At 35.0% G+C, this 17,673-nt stretch overlaps 1 protein-coding gene across 1 annotated transcript in view; it reads right to left on the bottom strand.

The window, feature by feature from the left end:
- Window positions 1-2,360: 2,360 nt before the first annotated feature.
- Window positions 2,361-17,673, bottom strand: part of LOC145994648 (unconventional myosin-Ie-like) — a 164,340-nt gene continuing 149,027 nt past the window's right edge. Inside the window, exons 21-24 of the mRNA XM_083130752.1 lie at window positions 15,573-15,836; window positions 14,275-14,470; window positions 11,298-11,479; window positions 2,361-6,230 (exon numbers count right to left, since the gene is read on the bottom strand). Coding sequence (XP_082986878.1) covers window positions 6,154-6,230; window positions 11,298-11,479; window positions 14,275-14,470; window positions 15,573-15,836 — 719 coding nt within the window. The 3' untranslated portion in view covers window positions 2,361-6,153. The remainder of the gene's footprint in view (window positions 6,231-11,297; window positions 11,480-14,274; window positions 14,471-15,572; window positions 15,837-17,673) is intronic.

Genomic DNA, 17,673 nt, shown 5'->3' on the forward strand with positions numbered 1-17,673 from the left:
TAGCATGCTACAAGGCGCAAGGGATCGCTTGGCTTGGTGAACTGAGGGTCGCTGGATAGAACCTTGGAACTGTCACGATTCGGTCTGCGAGAAGCATTAGGACAAGACAACACACACATCTACCAGGTATGAACAAGCGTGAATAACCTTTTCACCAACTTTCCATATCTCTACCCTCCTACGGAGCAGGTTCAGCCATCAAACATTATTAAGCTCTACCTAAATGTTTAAATGAAACTTCCCTGTGACCTCAGAGCCCAGGTAAAACGGGCTTACAACATTATATAAATGGAGAGACTTTGCTACTCTACATATGAGTAAATAGCCATATTTACATATCGGAAATATTATTTTTTCCGTACTTTAGAATCAGTGTGGTTATGAAAACGTTTTTTTTTTTTTTATGTTGCTAAAATGTGCCCAAGGTCAAACACATTGTTTTAACTATATACTAGGGCTGAGCCGATACCGATGTATCACATCCCCTTGTGAACTCTCAAGTGATGCTGCATATACATCCACATTACTATATAAATAATGTTGAAGAAGTGCTTTGTGAATCACCTAGAAGTGATAAATGTGTTGGAATGTCTTTAAACTTACTTTTGAACGCAAGAATAGACTCAGTGGAATTTAGCAACATGTATTTTACATCGCACCTCATCATCATCCTGGGTCAGTTCCATAGGTAAAGGTAATGTAAATTTCCTCCTGCATATAGAACCGTGCCATGAAGGCACATGTATGGGTGGGGTCCCACACATTCTCGATCTCGGCCATTTTGGAGGTAATGTGATCAGCACCACACTCCGGCAGCCTTTAACCTCCAGGGTTGCTCACAGGTATCCATTGATATGAGGCTGGGTGAGCCCTGGAGCAACCAGGAAAAATTCTAACCAATTCCGGGAATCGAAGCCGGGTCTCCCGCGTGGTTCTCAGATGCCCTATCGAATAGACCACCGTGTCTCCTTGGATGAGTTCCATACTTTGATTATTTAATTTTTTTTTAATATATTATCATGTTTTTATGGTTTTTCTTCACACTTAAAATGTCTCACCTCGTTGACTAGACAATTATTTTGTAACAAAGAAACAAAAAAATGCTCCTAGAATTTGTTAAAAATCGAATGACTAGAAACTAATTTTGTTCTATTACTTTTATAAATATATTTATGTAGATCTCTACTACTTAATAGTAGTAGGGGTATTATTAGTAGTAATTAAATTAATTAATTAAATTAAATATGATTAATTATGAGTATTGTTAATCAATTAAAGTATAATAAAACAATGGTAATGTGAATTTGGAGAAAGTTTTAGAAATACCCCCCCCTCTTTGATGAAATCCTGCGTATGCTACTGCCATGAGTTGTCTAAAACAACAAAAGAACATTTTTTTTTTAGTTTTGCTTCAAAAAATACAATTTTTTTTTGCCTTGTTGAAACAAAAAATATATGTGGCAAATTTGGTTACGTTAAAGCTAATGCTTCGTCAGAACGACTACGCAGATAAAATATCAAATAATTTGTCAACCGGACAGCAATTCAACCCAGACAGTATCACTCCCTCCACAGTTCAAGGCCAATTGAAGGTACTGAGGGTGCCAAGCACATGATGAGGTAAGAAAGGGTAGGGGATATCATTTTGAATTTATGCATCGTCAATTTGACGAAGTCTTAGCTTTCTAGGGTAAATACGGCTGTGCAGGCTCCTTAACATGGTGTTCAAGCACAGATATCATGGCTGAACATGGAAGTGGATGGTAAGAAATCTTAGGTTTTTGGTTGAGCAATGGTATTCAAAACTGTAAACTAGGGATGGAAAGTCAAATCAGAATTACTCATTCAGGATTCGTTCTCTAATTCTCCAATCCAAGATTTGCTCTGTGATTATCCATCAATTTTCCACCCAATTTACAATATTTCTTATGCAACAGCAATGAGTCTTGGAAATGCTTAAGTGTACTTACAATCAACACAAACATAGTTAACAAAGAATACTACTTTATATTTTAGTCCTGTGACTTAAGTTTCTGTGAAGTTTTAACATTGTCATATCTTGCATATCACTATTGCAACAAGAAATGCACAAATTACAATACATTTTTAATTCCAATGTAGAAAACTGAATACTTTTGTAGCTGAATCAGTGAATTTAATGTGTCTATAGAAAAGGGAGAATGCTATTGTGTAATATATTCTTAAGTTTTAATAGTGTCTTAGTGTAGTGTAATAGTGTATTAGCACTATTTTCAATTATTCTAGTCTCACTCATATTCTTCAAATTCTTCTAGGATCAACTTCATGATATTACATAAATGAGACTCTTGAGAAAAAGGTAATTGATATTTATTGCACAGAAAAATTATTCCATTGTCAGCATATTACCAAAATTTTAAGTAGAGTGAACACTATTATTAATTCATTTCACAAACATACAAGATACCCTTCCTCATTCAAACGACTAGGAACACGATTTTCAAAAATATTCATATAAAAGCTGAAATTTGCACTATACTTTTGTAGAATATGTACTTCTTAACTGATTCAAATGCTAGTTTAATTTTGTCTTATTAGTTACAAATTCACAACCATACGTGACCAAAAATTCGTTTCATGAGACAACACAAAAGGGTTGCCTTTACGAAGGTTGGTGCAAAGCACGAAGTAAGATACAACAGCAGCATACATCAGGAATAAAATACTGTGGAGCTGAGGAAAACAGCCTTTCACAACACAAAGTACTTCATTTGACTTTTCAAAGCAGATTAAAATATTAGTTCAATTATCTAACATGTTCTCAGAAATCCCTGATTTATCATGATGGTCAATTAATCCCAATGCACCCCCCCCCCCCCCTTTCCAAAAAAAAGTTCAAAAATTTCAACAAGATATCTGTGAAAACTTCCAGAGTAATTTATTTACAACTACTTTATGCATTTGTAGAAATAGTTATATTAATTTTTATTCTGTAAACTTCTCATTGTGAGAGCCCTGGACTGCAAATTATAATCATTGGTATTAAATAATACTATGTATGTAATTATGTCTTTAGTTAAGCTTAAGCACCATGAATTATGAGCATTAAACATTGGACTAGGATCAGTAAGCATACATATATCATAGGATAATCGACATGTAAACTATGATCAATATCAGCATTGCAACAACCAACACACACAATTCTTGTACCATATTTGATTACATCTATGTTTTCTCAAGTATAACAATGTGAAAAATACACTTAAAAAATGCAACATGTGGCATTTATATTATGACAAAAAAAATATCAATGAAAATCTGTGTACTTATGCTATTCCAATATTGTGTTATAATAATACATTACATATATTATACTCTAAGATTACATATATTATACTCTAAGTTTTCAATAAATAGTCTGCAAAATATATTATTCTAAACAGTAATTAACTGCGGATATTTCAATTTTCATATAAAACTACATACATGATTCATACATGTAACAAGTTGACAGTAAATTGGCAGCTGAAATAAATATTCTCAACCATAACAAAAAATATTTAAGAAAAATGTTTCATTTGGTCCCATTAAAAATCACTACATTGTTTAAAATATATAATTGATTTGATTGATTGATTTGGTGTTTTAAGTCCACTTTGTGCACTGTAAGGCTAATCGAGACTGGATCTACAGTTTAAAGTGGGATCCGAACCACTATGTGCCTCCACCGGGTATCGAACCCAGGACCCCTTGATTACAAGGCAACAACACTACCACTGCACCATCGGGGAGGCCTCAAATATATAACATTACAAAGCCATACAGATATACTTATTTCAATAAAATGCTTAGTTTTATCATTAATTTCTAGTGAAAGTTCTATTAGTAAAAAAAGTCTCATTGAAAAATGCATATTTATGTGACTTATCATTTCAAAAATAGTATACAAATGGGAGTGACAAACAAAATATTTTGACATGAAAATTTCCAAACCTTCCAATTATACAGTAATATGACAAAGCTTCATGAATCTAGTTCTATCTTGAATACCTACAGTAATACATAAATAAATTTTAGTAACCATTTTGGCAATTTCCAATGCTCATAATACAGTACGAATTAACTGCCTTTAATTTTAGTACCTCCTCTTAACACCAGATTTACTTTGGAGGCAATAAACTAGTACTTTACTTTATAATGTACTAAAGACAAGCAAATTCAGATAAAATATTATCATCCAGATAATTTTAGAAATTCATATTAATTTATCATAACAAAACCAGAAACTAATCCTATAAAAATTAAAGATATTCAATCAAATAATATTTATTTTCTTCTTATTGTTATAATAATATTAGAACTATTTAAATTAACAATATTTCATTGATTTACTGTAATCTTAATTACATGTTCTTCATGGGACAATAGTTAATAAATTTACAATGTGGGAGTATGTATAATCTGGAAAGATTTGCTTTGTTACATCTAGAAAGGTAAAATGTGCAAAGCACAAAAATATAACATCTGAGAACATAAAAGTGAGTTTCCGTTGTATTTGGATAATTTAGAATATTTATTGCTCTCAAACAGATACTGGATAATTTTAAATTAGGATATACCATGTGGATATTCAGACAAAACAGGCAGCAAAATTTGAAATTTCTAAATAGATCAGTCTCCTCATTGACACAGTTGTAACGACATCGACTTGTAATCAAAGGGTCCCAGCCGATAGTGGTTCGGATCACACTTTAAACTGTAAGTCCAGTCTCAAGTAGCCTGTCTGTGCATAAAGTGGACTTAAAACTCAAACTTAAATTCTCAATATGACATGAACAAGGCATGTAGTTATGTACAGACACAGACACTTCTGGGTTGTAATGTTCTCATTGACTTACAATGGGATCATTACAACCAAGAAGTCTGTACATGTACGAGGTCCAGGGCCTGCATAACATGTAGTCCCTGAATCTTTTACAGGTGTGCAACATTCTACTGTGTTTCTGATCTCTGCATCACGAATAAAGCTAAATAAAAGACATAACGTAACTTATATGATAAATAACAACGTAACTTGACATTTCAAACCTGTGGGACAGCATATGGTAAAAATTCGATTTTACATTTTTCAGGGGACAAAAATGAACAAACTCAAAACTTGGGAAAATGTAAAATCCAGGAAAATTTGAGAACATGTTGCTTTATTGCGATGAGGAAGCTTGAATGTATTCTGCAGGAAAATGTTAAATATTGGAATGTAAAATTGACGTTTGACTGTACATCATGATTTATATTAAAAAAAACTGAGCACATAGTAAGAAAATATGTACCAAAACTGGCACTTTTTCTTCTTCTTTTACCTTTTATCATGGTATTAATTTCAATCCTGAAGAAATATGTATAATGCTTATGGATTCAAAACATCATAAAGTGGCACATTCTTCAACTGTTCAACCTTATTAAGTGTGCCACTTTATGTGAACAGTAGTGTACATATTTTAAACGTCACTCAACCCAAACCATGCTCATTGCCTGCAAATATTTTTAACCAAATACTAGTACATCTGTTACAGATAAGGTATACACTTTCATCTTCAATACAACCCATGAATTCATTACACTTAGGTATCTCACAACACTGATTTTTTTTAGTAATAAGTATATTTATTACAATCGAGATCAGTTTAAATATTTTTATAAATTATCTCACGCATGTATAAATAGCTAACAAGCAATCATTAATATATATATTATGCTACAATCTATGGTTTCATACACACAAACAATATCTAGATTAATATAAAAATCATTAATTAACATGTATACATATACTCTCTGAAATACTTTGGATTATATTCAGAACAAAATAAGTTCTGTTAACAATATAATACTCAACAATTAATGGAAGATATACAGTTCATGTCACTACTTGATGAAATATAGGAATGAAACTACCTATTAAAACCCTATAAATCTCCCTGAAGTTACTTTGGTTACAACTCAATCATTAATAATGCATACTCTCACACAAAATATTTTCCTTCAAAAAATATCTTGCTTTTGTATAAGTGTAAAGTTTATCATGTACCAATCATATGCAATTCATTTCTTTCATGCGCATAATACTAACATATCAAAAATACACAAAATTTAATTATTTTGCATTTGTAATTAAAGTTTCTCCACATAATTATGTGGAAATAATCCTTTCTTGCCACGGAGTTGACCCTGCCACCAACCTCCATCATCTGCAAAAGAAAAAAAGGAAGAAATGACAATGATACTCTTTCCTGCATTTAATGTATGATACAGAAGTCAATTTCACATAAGTTACCAGTTAGTTTTCATTTAATGATGTAATGTTCATGTCAATGGTTTTTCAAAATAAAATATGTTGTCAGCAACTGATATTCCTGTATGTCCTTTAAAACAACACTGTATTAAGTATTGCCTTTTAAGTTTTATTAGGGATGGGTTGGTGAGTAATTTTGGTCAATATCATAAAATTACCGATCCGATATAAAATTCTCAATGTCCTTGAGGAACCTGAATGATTCACTGACCAAAAGGAATATACGTAAACTGATAAAAAGGAATGTAAACTACAGGAATGCTAGGATGTGTTTTAATGTTTCCATAACAACAGCAATTTATTCTTAGTGGTTTTTAAACCACATACCCATTTCAATGAAATAATGCAGAATTAAATGTAACATAAGAGGGCTATTCAGAAATCAACTTCCGATTGGCTTGTAAAAAGCAATACATAACCAACATGGTGCATGTGCGGTAGCCAACAGTAATGTGTAATCGCACTCCACACACAATCGCAGTCCATTTGCTTCAACAGTGCAGGAGTAGGACTGACGAACATGTACCCTCCTATTACTGCTCCTGCCAGTTGTGAAGTGCATGCTGTGATTCGATTTTTTAAAAAGCAGAAGAGTCAACGCAGCCAAAGTTCATCGTCCATTGTGTCGTGTTTATGGCAATTGCATTATTAGTGATAGTGCTGTGAGAGACTGGTGAAGAAAATTTAAGGATGGACGTGTAGATGTGCACAATGAGGGAGGTCAAGGATCAATTGTGACAGATGAACTCGTCTGACAAACTGAAGAAATTGTGCGAGCAAAACGTTGTTTCACAATTTCGCAACTCTCCGAGGAATTTCCTCAAATTTCCAGGATGACTCTCTATGGAAATGTTAGAGAGAGATTAGTTTTACACAAGATCTGTACACGGTGGGTACCAAAACATCTTGGTGATGATCACAAAGCTCAGAGAATGGTTTCGGACTTCATGTTCCTTCAGCATTACCAGGAAGATGGGAGACAAATTTCTGGACAGATTAGTGACTAGGGATGAGACATGGGTAAAGTTCGTGAATGCAGAGACCAAGGAACAGTCATAACAGTGAATGCACACTCATTCTCCAAACAAGCACAAAAAATTCAAGCAAAAACTGTCGAACTGACAAATGATAGCAACTGTTTCTTGGGATTCTAAAGGAATGTTGACGGAGTCACGGAACCTGAGATCACAATCACACTACATGTGTATTGTCGAATGCTGCAGAAGCTTCAAAGGTCGATCCAAAACAAACATCGTGGGATACTCAGCCAGGGTGTCATCCTCCTGCACAATAATGCAAAGCCCCACACTACTACTGCACACGAACTCTTCTGGAGAATTTCCTCTCGGATTTTTTAAATCATACTCCCTACAACTCAGACCGAGTGGCACCGAGTGATTTCCATTTCTTTCCCAAGGTGAAGTCTTGCTTGGCTACTCAGTGCTTCGAAGACAACGAGGAGTTCATGGATTCAGTGACACCTGGCTGAGGACCCAGGTGGTGTCATGCAATGAGGACGGACTGCAAAAGCTCATACCACTGTATAACAAGTGTTTAAATGTGGGTGGGTGGCGACTGTAGAAAAATAGTATCACTATTCATGTATCTTCTGCACATAATACATAATTTGTCTCTCATTTTGTGTTTCCTTCATAGCTATTCGAAAGTTGATTTCTGAATAGCCCTCGTATGATTAACTTGAATAGAAAATTCAAGGTTTCTTTGCCATTTGAGAGAAGTCTAGATAACGTACAATCTCTGCAAAATGAGTAACTCAGCTCTACTGCACTGAGGTGCTTTCGCTCACTTCTACCATTTTAGTAATTTTAGAGCTCTGTATCTAATTTCAGTTTTATTTTCATAATTATTTTTTACCATCTATTACGCATGCGATTTGAGTTGCACTTCTATTATCCACCAGCTTACCTAGTTTTGGAACAGAAAACATGGGCAAAATTTTGCTTCCATTAGCTAATCATTGATTCTACATGCTTGTGTTGCAAATATGTAACTGAGATCTCTTTAGAAATATCATTACCCAACCTCTGTGGCCAAGTGATTACCATCATGCTTCAAAACCTGGGTTCAAACCCTGTTTAAGGCATGAATGTATCATTTTATTTTGTCAATTCATCATCATCCTCGTAGTCCTGATAACTCCAACAGATAGAAAAATAACATAAAATAACGGAAAGATATATAAATCTAGATATTATTCCTATATATAAAATATACCAATAGTTGTTTGTTAAATGTTTCAATAAGAAATTCATATTGAAAATTCAATATATGGGATTTTTCAATTAAAAGAATGTTTTTCATTGGGGACAAGAAGATGATTTTTTTTCTTTTGCTGGAAATGAGGAATGAAATTTAACCAACTAACATTTGTGCATTTGATATGTTTTCCACAAAAGTATTCAGTGCCTGCACAGTACCAATTATGTTGTACTACATTATAGCTAACAATTAAGAAGTACAAAACATCAATTAGTAATGTTTGATTGATTGATTAAGTTGCTTTATTTTACTTTGCTTTTTGTGACACTTTTTGGCTAATTTGTGAAGATGGAGATGAGTGATGATATGATGAAATTGATGAAAAACACTCACAAACATCCATGCCCAGGCTGGGATTCCAACCCGGGACCTCTGGCATCGTAGCATGAGGTGTTAACCACCCTGCCACGTACATTAGTAATGTTTCTGAAGAAAAGTGCACTTGATTTACAAACGTGTACCACTCCTCTCCTGGGACATTAAGATACCATGTGCCGATGATGGTTCCAAAGTGATTAAAAAAATGTACTTGTGCATGGTATCAAATGAGAAAATACACACACCTGTGCATAGTCTCAAATAAAACTGGCTGAGAACACATTTGTACATGGTCACAACTAAAAATGCATGACAAGACATATATGGATGGTCTCATCTAGAAAACGATGAGAAAACATCTGTGGATTGTCTCAATTAAAAATGCATGAGAAGACACCTGTGGATGGTCTCTATTAGAAATGGCTGAAAACAAGTATGTACATGGTCTCAATTAAAAATGGATGAGAAGACATCTGTGCATTGTCTCAAGGATGAGAAGACATCTGTGCATTGTCTCGATTAAAAACAGATGAGAATACATCTGTATATGGTCTCAATTAAAAATGGATGAGAAGACACATGTGCATTGTTTCAATTAAAAATGGATAAGAAGACATCCGTGCATTGTCTCAATTGAAAATTGATGAGAAAACATCTGTCGTGGTCTAAACTAGAAGTAGATGAGAAAACATCTATGGATTCTCTCACTTAAAAATGGATGAGAAGACACCTGTGAATTGTCTCAAGAATGAGAAGTCATCTCTGCATTGTCTCAATTAAAAATGAATGAGAAGACACCTGTGAATTGTCTCAATTAAAAATGGATAAGAAGACATCTGTGCATTGTCTCAAGGATGAGAAGACATCTGTGCATTGCCTCAATTAAAAATGGATTAGAATACATCTGTATATGCTCTCAATAAAAAATGGATGAGAAGAAACCTGCGCACTGTCTCAATTAAAAATGGATAAGAAGACATCCATGCATTGTCTCAATTGAAAATGGATGAGAAGACACCTGTGAATTGTCTCAATTAAAAATGGGTGACAAGACACCTGTGAATTGTCTCAATTAAAAATGGATAAGAAGACATACATGCATTGTTTCAAGGATGAGAAGACATCTGTGCATTGCCTCAATTAAAAATGGATTAGAATACATCTGTATATGGTCTCAATTAAAAATGGATGAGAAGACACCGGTGCATTGTTTCAATTAAAAATGGATAAGAAGACATCCGTGCATTGTCTCAATTTCAATTGATGAGAAGACATCTGTCGTGGTCTCAACTAGATGTCGATGAGAAAACATCTATGGATTGTCTCAATTAAAAATGGATGAGAAGACATCTGTGGATGATCTCGATTAGAAATGGCTGAGAACAAATATGTACAGTGGGATCCACGAGTCTTACCTTGCAAATTGTCCATGACTATTTTTAGTAATTTTTCTCTTACATCTTCATGCGTTTTTAAGCGATGTATTTTTTTGTATGCTGGTGCAGAAGCTGTCAACAGCTTGTTTTGAGTTTTCTTTTAATTCCTGAAGCTCTTATTGGGTCAAATAAAGTGCATAAACATAGTGATGGACAATTTACACGGTAATACTCATGGATCCCACTGTACATGGTGTCAATTAAAAATGGATGAGAAGACATATATGGATGATCTCAACTAGAAATCGATGAGAAAACATCTGTGGATTGTCTCAATTAAAAGTGCATGAGAAGACATTTGTGCATGGTCTCAATTAGGAATGACTGAGAACACACGTGTACATGGTCTCATTTAAAAATGGATGACAAGACAGGTGTGCATTGTCTCATTTAAAAACAGATGAGAATACATCTGTACATGGAATCAATTAAAAATGGATGACAAGACACATGTGCATTGTCTCAATTAAAAATGGATGAGAAGACATATATGGATAGTGTCAACTAGAAATCGATGAGAAAACATCTGTGGATTGTCAATTAAAAATGCATGAGAAGACATTTGTGAATTGTCTCAATTAAAAATGCATGAGAAGACATTTGTGAATTGTCTCAATTAAAAATGCATGAGAAGACATCTGTGGATGGTCTCAACTAGAAATCGATGAGAAAACATCCGTGGATTGTCTCAATTAAAAACTGATGAGAATACATCTGTACATGGAATCAATTAAAAATGTATTTATATACATAACATGAAAAATGCATATTTGAGGCAAAAATTACTTGAATAAGCAAGCTTTTCCTTGACTGTTTGGGGGTAGAGAGGTGAAATATTTAACTGTGTTGTGTGTCCATTTCCCTTCCCCTCTATTGCCATCACTGAATGCAAACTCATGGGCACTATACAAATACATTCAAATACTCACGTTCTTTAATTAATTCAATTATATCCTCAGCGTGGAAGGAAAGCTCGTCAAGATCCTGAGCTGTGTAATCATAGAGTGCTTTACATTTCGGAAGAGCTGGAAGTTTTGGTTTCATGGGTGGTCGAGGTTTTCCTCCACCTGGTATGGGTTTTGAGTCACGTTCCAGGCTACGACGTTTGACTCTGAAATGAACAACGAAAATTTTATCAAAACAGAACAGATAGTATATTAAATAGCATTAAACTATACATTAGACATAATGTTGTAGAGACAGAATATCAGAAAATATACGTAAGCGTACTTAAAAAGAAATATATTGCTGGTACTGATTATGTCAGTCCCACATCATGACTGTGCAGCCTAAGGCATCATGCTTTGGGCTCTGGCTATGGGACGTGACTAGGTTTGAGTCTCCTGGGGAAAGTGTAACAACTTTTCGCATGATATTTTGGCCTGTGTATGGGATGGGTGGCCACCCACCATCGTATGGAAATGGGAGAGCTACAAATGAGTAGCGTAACCCTGTCACAGAAACCTGCAACGACGACTGAGAGCTGGATGTGCTAATCACACGTCACCCCATAAATGATTGGATGATCTCCCACCTCGACAGGTGGGAGTGATGCCAGCAGTTGTTAGGTAAGCCCTGGTACTCACGGGCTGTTGCACCAAGGGTTATTATTACTGATTATGTCAATTACAATGAAATTGGATACAGTTGCCTGTTTTTCTATGCTGTCTAGTAACTTAAAATTAAGGATATGATTTGGAGAGCCCTTTAACCTGGGAGCCGTGACACAATGAATCGTGATGTGAGGGGTGGCATCTGGGTGTTTAACACCAGAAACTGAAGCTCCTCTACTTTCCACACTAGTTGGCTGACAATCTCTAACGTTATATCGAACTGATGGATATGATGTACATAATTATTTCTAAATTTAGAATGCATAGCACGGTGATAAGGGAACACAGAAAACCTACATGGAAAAGTCTCATATTATTCTACATTTAGCCAAGAAAAACATACATTTTAAAACAAATATGACTGCTACATTAGTCCAACAAGCACACGACTACTCCCGAGGCAGTACAGGATTTCAGAATATTCACAGTTATTAACACTGAAGTTGCTTTCTCCATAATATGTTAATTGTATCAAATAGCATCATCATCCAATTTCAAGCTTAACATAAACTTGAAATTTACCTGTGCTGTCAGTTTGGTGCAGTCAAAATATCATGAACAAAACACTGAGGTGTGTCAGAACTGTACCTGATTTTTATGAACTTGTTTACATATAGAATCTGAAACACCAAAATTCAGTAAAAGAAAATGCAATCTTACAAACAATTTGGCATCCTAAGAATATGCACCATATAAAACAAATTTCAAGAGTGGGGAATGTCGCTGCAGCAAGATGCCCACCCAACAAACACCAATTGAGTCACCCGTAGCAGAGGCAAGGACAGTTCAGGGTTGTTACAATTTTTTGATTATGAAATTCCCCGACAGTTCCAGGTGTTCTAGTCCAAAATTCAAAATTTTTCCAGACATGTTTATCATCATGATTTTTCCTTTCGAACCTTGTGTTCCTCAATTAAATACGCATGTCTGTTAATTATCATGAATATTCACTTTCATCACTTTTTATAAAACAAATTTCATACTACCCACACAAAAAAACATGAAAATATGACAAATAATGTAAATTTACAATCAGCATCAAATGTGTCAGGTGCTAAAATCACTTGCATCTAGCTCTCAGGCTAATGTAACAGAGGTACATTATTTCACCATAGCACATCTCAATGATCTAAAAACAACAGAAACGTTCATAACTATATCATCTTCATAAACCATACAAAATTTTTCACTTTCTAGCTGATTTGCAACAATTACTATATGCAACAAAAATTTATCCAGATGCTATGTGCTTATAAACAAACACAAAAAAATCAGGATTTTCTATGACACTATATTTGTTTTCTGCACTATTCACGTAGTTACTTCTATTATGCAGAATCAACAGGTAACAGTCAGGCTCACGTTAATTATGTAAAATTCTACAATTTTGCTAACAATCTTGCTGCCACAAAATTTAAATGCCAACAGGATCTATAAAATAATAGACGATAGATAACCTCTTCTTCACAAACCTTTCCGATAATTATGATAATAATGTCAACCTGCTTTAGTTATCAATCAGTGTAGCTGGACTACAACTTTGACTTTGATATTCTTTCTAAAAACCTTGCATATAAAAGTGAAAATTAAATATGTTACCTACGAGTCTATGTAGAACTGAAATTCAATGGAACCATAATTTTGTACCAGACTTAGAATCATAAGTACAAAAGGAACAAGTTTGTGAACGGAATCTTATTCGGGAGTGGAATCACAAGAACCAAATCCGGAAGTGGAGAAAAACCACTTGTTTATTTTGCAACTTTTTCTCTTGAAGAATCAAAAATGCACTTAAATTCCAGATGATCTGTAAAATTCACTGTTATTTCCCTGACAAGCCAAATGGTGCCACATTCTCAATCTCAGCATACTGGAGGTGGATACCAGCACCATGCTCTGTTCACCCTTACCATGCCCCCACCCTCAAGGTTGATCACTGACATGAGGCTAGGTGAGCTCCATATCTATTTTTATGCATAGCTATGTTGGAAATTTTTCCATATGTAGTTAAAAGTTGCAATTACTGTGCTATTCCTTTTACATCATCATCACTGCCTTGTACATAATCAACGAGTAACATGTTTGATACCGGTGGAGGAGCATAGTGGTTTAAATTTCACTTTACACTATAGGTCTAGTCCCGATTAACTTATCTGTCCATAAGATGGACATGAAACAAGAACTCATACACAAAACTCCTTTTACGACATATCAATCTGTGTGTGGGTATTTACTCCAAACATTGAAACTAAATAAACTTAAAAATTAATTATACATTAACATAGTTTCTTACCCTGCAACGCCAGCTTGAGGTGTTCGCATAAAATCTTGATTTGAAGACACAGCTGAAACACTCTGTGGAGGATTTGTAGGCCGAAGAGCAGCAAGATTTGGCAACACTGGAATCCTCTCATGGATTTTACCTGAGCTCTTAATTTTGCTTGGTTGTCCATATGATGGTGGAGTGTTGTTATTACCCTGAATAGATTCTGTAACAAAAAATATTGTTTCTAATTCTTGGAATGGGCAATAGCATAAGGATTCTTAAAATATAAATCAATCTTGTCTGCAACAAAATCCTATTTTACATAGAATGGATACAGAACCACATTCTATCAGATTTCATAGGTTCAAGAACTTCTAGTTTGCAACGACAACATTGCACAAATGAAATAACATTTTTTGGGAAATACGATACTTTTCCAGTCTTAACCAAATATGTATATATATGTTACATTTTCTTCCAGCACTGTGTACTGGAATATAATATGTTAATTTTTGGTTACATTAGGAAATAATATTTTATTGATATTGGCAAAGAGAAAACTAAATATATGCTTACAGGCCGAAACCAAGTGTTAGGTAATAATCAAAATCTAATTATTGATAACTCGTTTGAACCAGTTTCCAAATTCAAGTACTTAGGAGTAATACTAACAAATGAAAATTCTATTAAAGAGGAAATAAAAAGCAGGCTTAATTCAGGAAATGCATGCTACTTTTCTCTTCATAAACTTGTGACTTGTTGTTTAATATCTAAGAAAGTTAAAATATACAAAACAGTAATTTTGCCTATAATATTATATGGATACTAAACTTGGTCCCTAACATTCAAAGAGGAACATAAATTGACAGTATTTGAAAATAAGATCCTTAGGGCCTAAAAGGGATGACGAGACAGGTGAGTGGAGAAGGTTACATAATTTGTAATCATGTCCAGATATTATTAGAATGATTAAATCAAGAAGACTTAGGTGGGCAGGCCATGTGGAACGAATGGGAGAGTAAAGAAGAGTTTACAGGATTCTTGTTGGGAAACCTGATGGTAAGAGACCAGTAGGAAGACCAAGACGAAGATTGAGGGATAATGTTGAGATGGACCTAAAGGAAATCGGTAGGGATGGAAAAGAGTATATAGATTTTGCTCAGGATAGGGACAGATGGAAGGCCTGTGTTGCTGCAGCCATCAACCTTCGGGTTCAAGAAGGCTAGAGAGTTAGTTAGTTAGTTAGTTATTGATATTTTGGCTACATTCTATAAAGACTAAAATGCTCAACTAATGTTAACAAAGTAAATAAACTACATTCTTACCTGGAACAGGATACCTCAAGTTTTGCCTAACAGTGGGCTGGTTCGGAGGAGCAGGCTCATTAGGTGGAGGTGGTGGCCTAATTTGACTTGACCTGTGGTGGCCTGGAATATATGGTGCAGAGCGTGTTGGTGCAACTCCTGGTGGTACTCGGGGAGCAGTTCTTCTTGGCATTGACTGCTGATGTGACAAGTTTGATTTTGGAGCAGTTCTATTACTTTGGTAGCTTCTAGGAACTCCACTCACAGTTCGTCGTGCTTGTGGTCCTGAAACAGATGTGTTTCTTCAAAATATTGCAAATTTTGTCTTCATTTATTAAGATAGGTCACTATGCTAGGAATTATACATTGCACTTATGACCTAAAATTTCCATAAAAATATGGTAGACAAAAAATATGGCCTAACATTTATAATTAATAATTTGTGGTTCTTAAGGAAGGAGCGGGAGAAAGTTGAAAAAAAAGAAGAGAAAAATAAGCAGAAAGTATGCCAACTTGAAAGTATGAAGGACTACTTATTTTCTTCAAATTATCAATACCATATTCTTGGATATTTCTACATATTTCTTGCATAGATGTTATGAGCTTTGAGTTGCAATGTACAAGGACTACTTTTGTGCAAATTTTCATTGTAAATGATAGCTTATTATCAGCTCATGAAGTCTTGACCAACATAAGGCAAGCAAATTTACTAGATTCTCTTCAGGCTTTGGGAGACTCATTACTTGGAGTGATTACTCGGATGACAAGCAACTTTCAGTTAAATAAGAACAAATAGGTTAGCTTACAATGTGTATTTATTTGAATACTGTTGCTTAACTATAGGTTATTATACCGGGTGGCCAGAATTAAAGTTACCCAAATCAGAGCCCTCTGTAGCCTGTTTGAGACATCGTAGAACTCTGAAATTTTGGTGAATCCACTATGCAGACCACAGGGAAGAGAGTGCCGATAAAAAAAAAAAAGTTCAATTTTCCGTCACCAGGTTGAAATGTGACGCTGTAATAATGTACAAATTTCTTCATCATCTTTCTTAACCTATGCAGTACCAGAATAAATCATCTAGAGGTGCTGAGGGGGTGCAGAAAGAAATTTAGGGGGTGTGATACTGAAAATGAAGAAAACACGCATGCAACCTTTCAAAACTGGGAGAGAAAGGTGCCAGAACTGGGGGGGGGGAGTCTGTGCCCCCCGTGCCCTCCCCCTGGACCTCCATGATGATATGTATTAAGTCTTATACTCCAAGAAAGTGGTCGAACAGTGTAAACATTCAAATACACGTTGCAGTTTTAATGAACTATGTAGTGAAATACAAAATGAAATTACCAATGGAGGAACAAAATACATAGTACATGGAATGGGCGTGTGCACTAAGGAAAGGGGGGGGGGCAATCCCCCCTAATCATTGACACCCACAGATTTTTTCCACAAAGGGGCAAGCAAAGATTTTTTTTTCGGAGATATAAACAAGACATATTAACCCGATAATAGTGATGTTCCCTAATAAAACACCACTTGAATTTATAATTATTGTGTTCCTGCATTCCCATTATATTAATTAATGTAAATTACTGTGACTGAAATCAAATTACACGTTGAGAAATATGTACTTTTACGTTGACATTCATTTCCTAAAGGAAAGGTGTGGCCATCCTTGCTCCCCTAACAGCCCCTATATCATTATGCTTTCTCCTAGAAATTTAGTGTAGAGAAATTTTATCGTCGTAATTAATATTTTGCTCTTAAAGAAAGTGAAGCATTTTCAATCTGATAAAAGTTCAAAGGAACTACAGGGGGGGAGGGTTTTATTGTTTCCTATGAAATTGAAGTACTATCCTGCTTTGTGGGCACACACACATGCCCCTGTTTCATATCCATCATTAGAATAAAATAGTGAGATGAAATGAGATTTTCTTAACCAACTGAACTTTCATGAAGACATCCCCCCCCCCTGCTTTCCCTAATCAGAGTGTCTGCGCACACCTATGGTACAGTCATGGACACTGCCGGGTTGTAACGATTCCGTTGAAAGTCAATGTATTCATTACAACCCGGCAGTGTCCGTGACTGTACATACTAAGTACGTAATATGTAGGCTACCTTC

This window comes from Lepisma saccharinum, chromosome 11 (genome assembly GCF_977018435.1).
Source record: "Lepisma saccharinum chromosome 11, izLepSacc3.1, whole genome shotgun sequence".
Lineage (NCBI taxonomy): Eukaryota > Metazoa > Arthropoda > Insecta > Zygentoma > Lepismatidae > Lepisma > Lepisma saccharinum.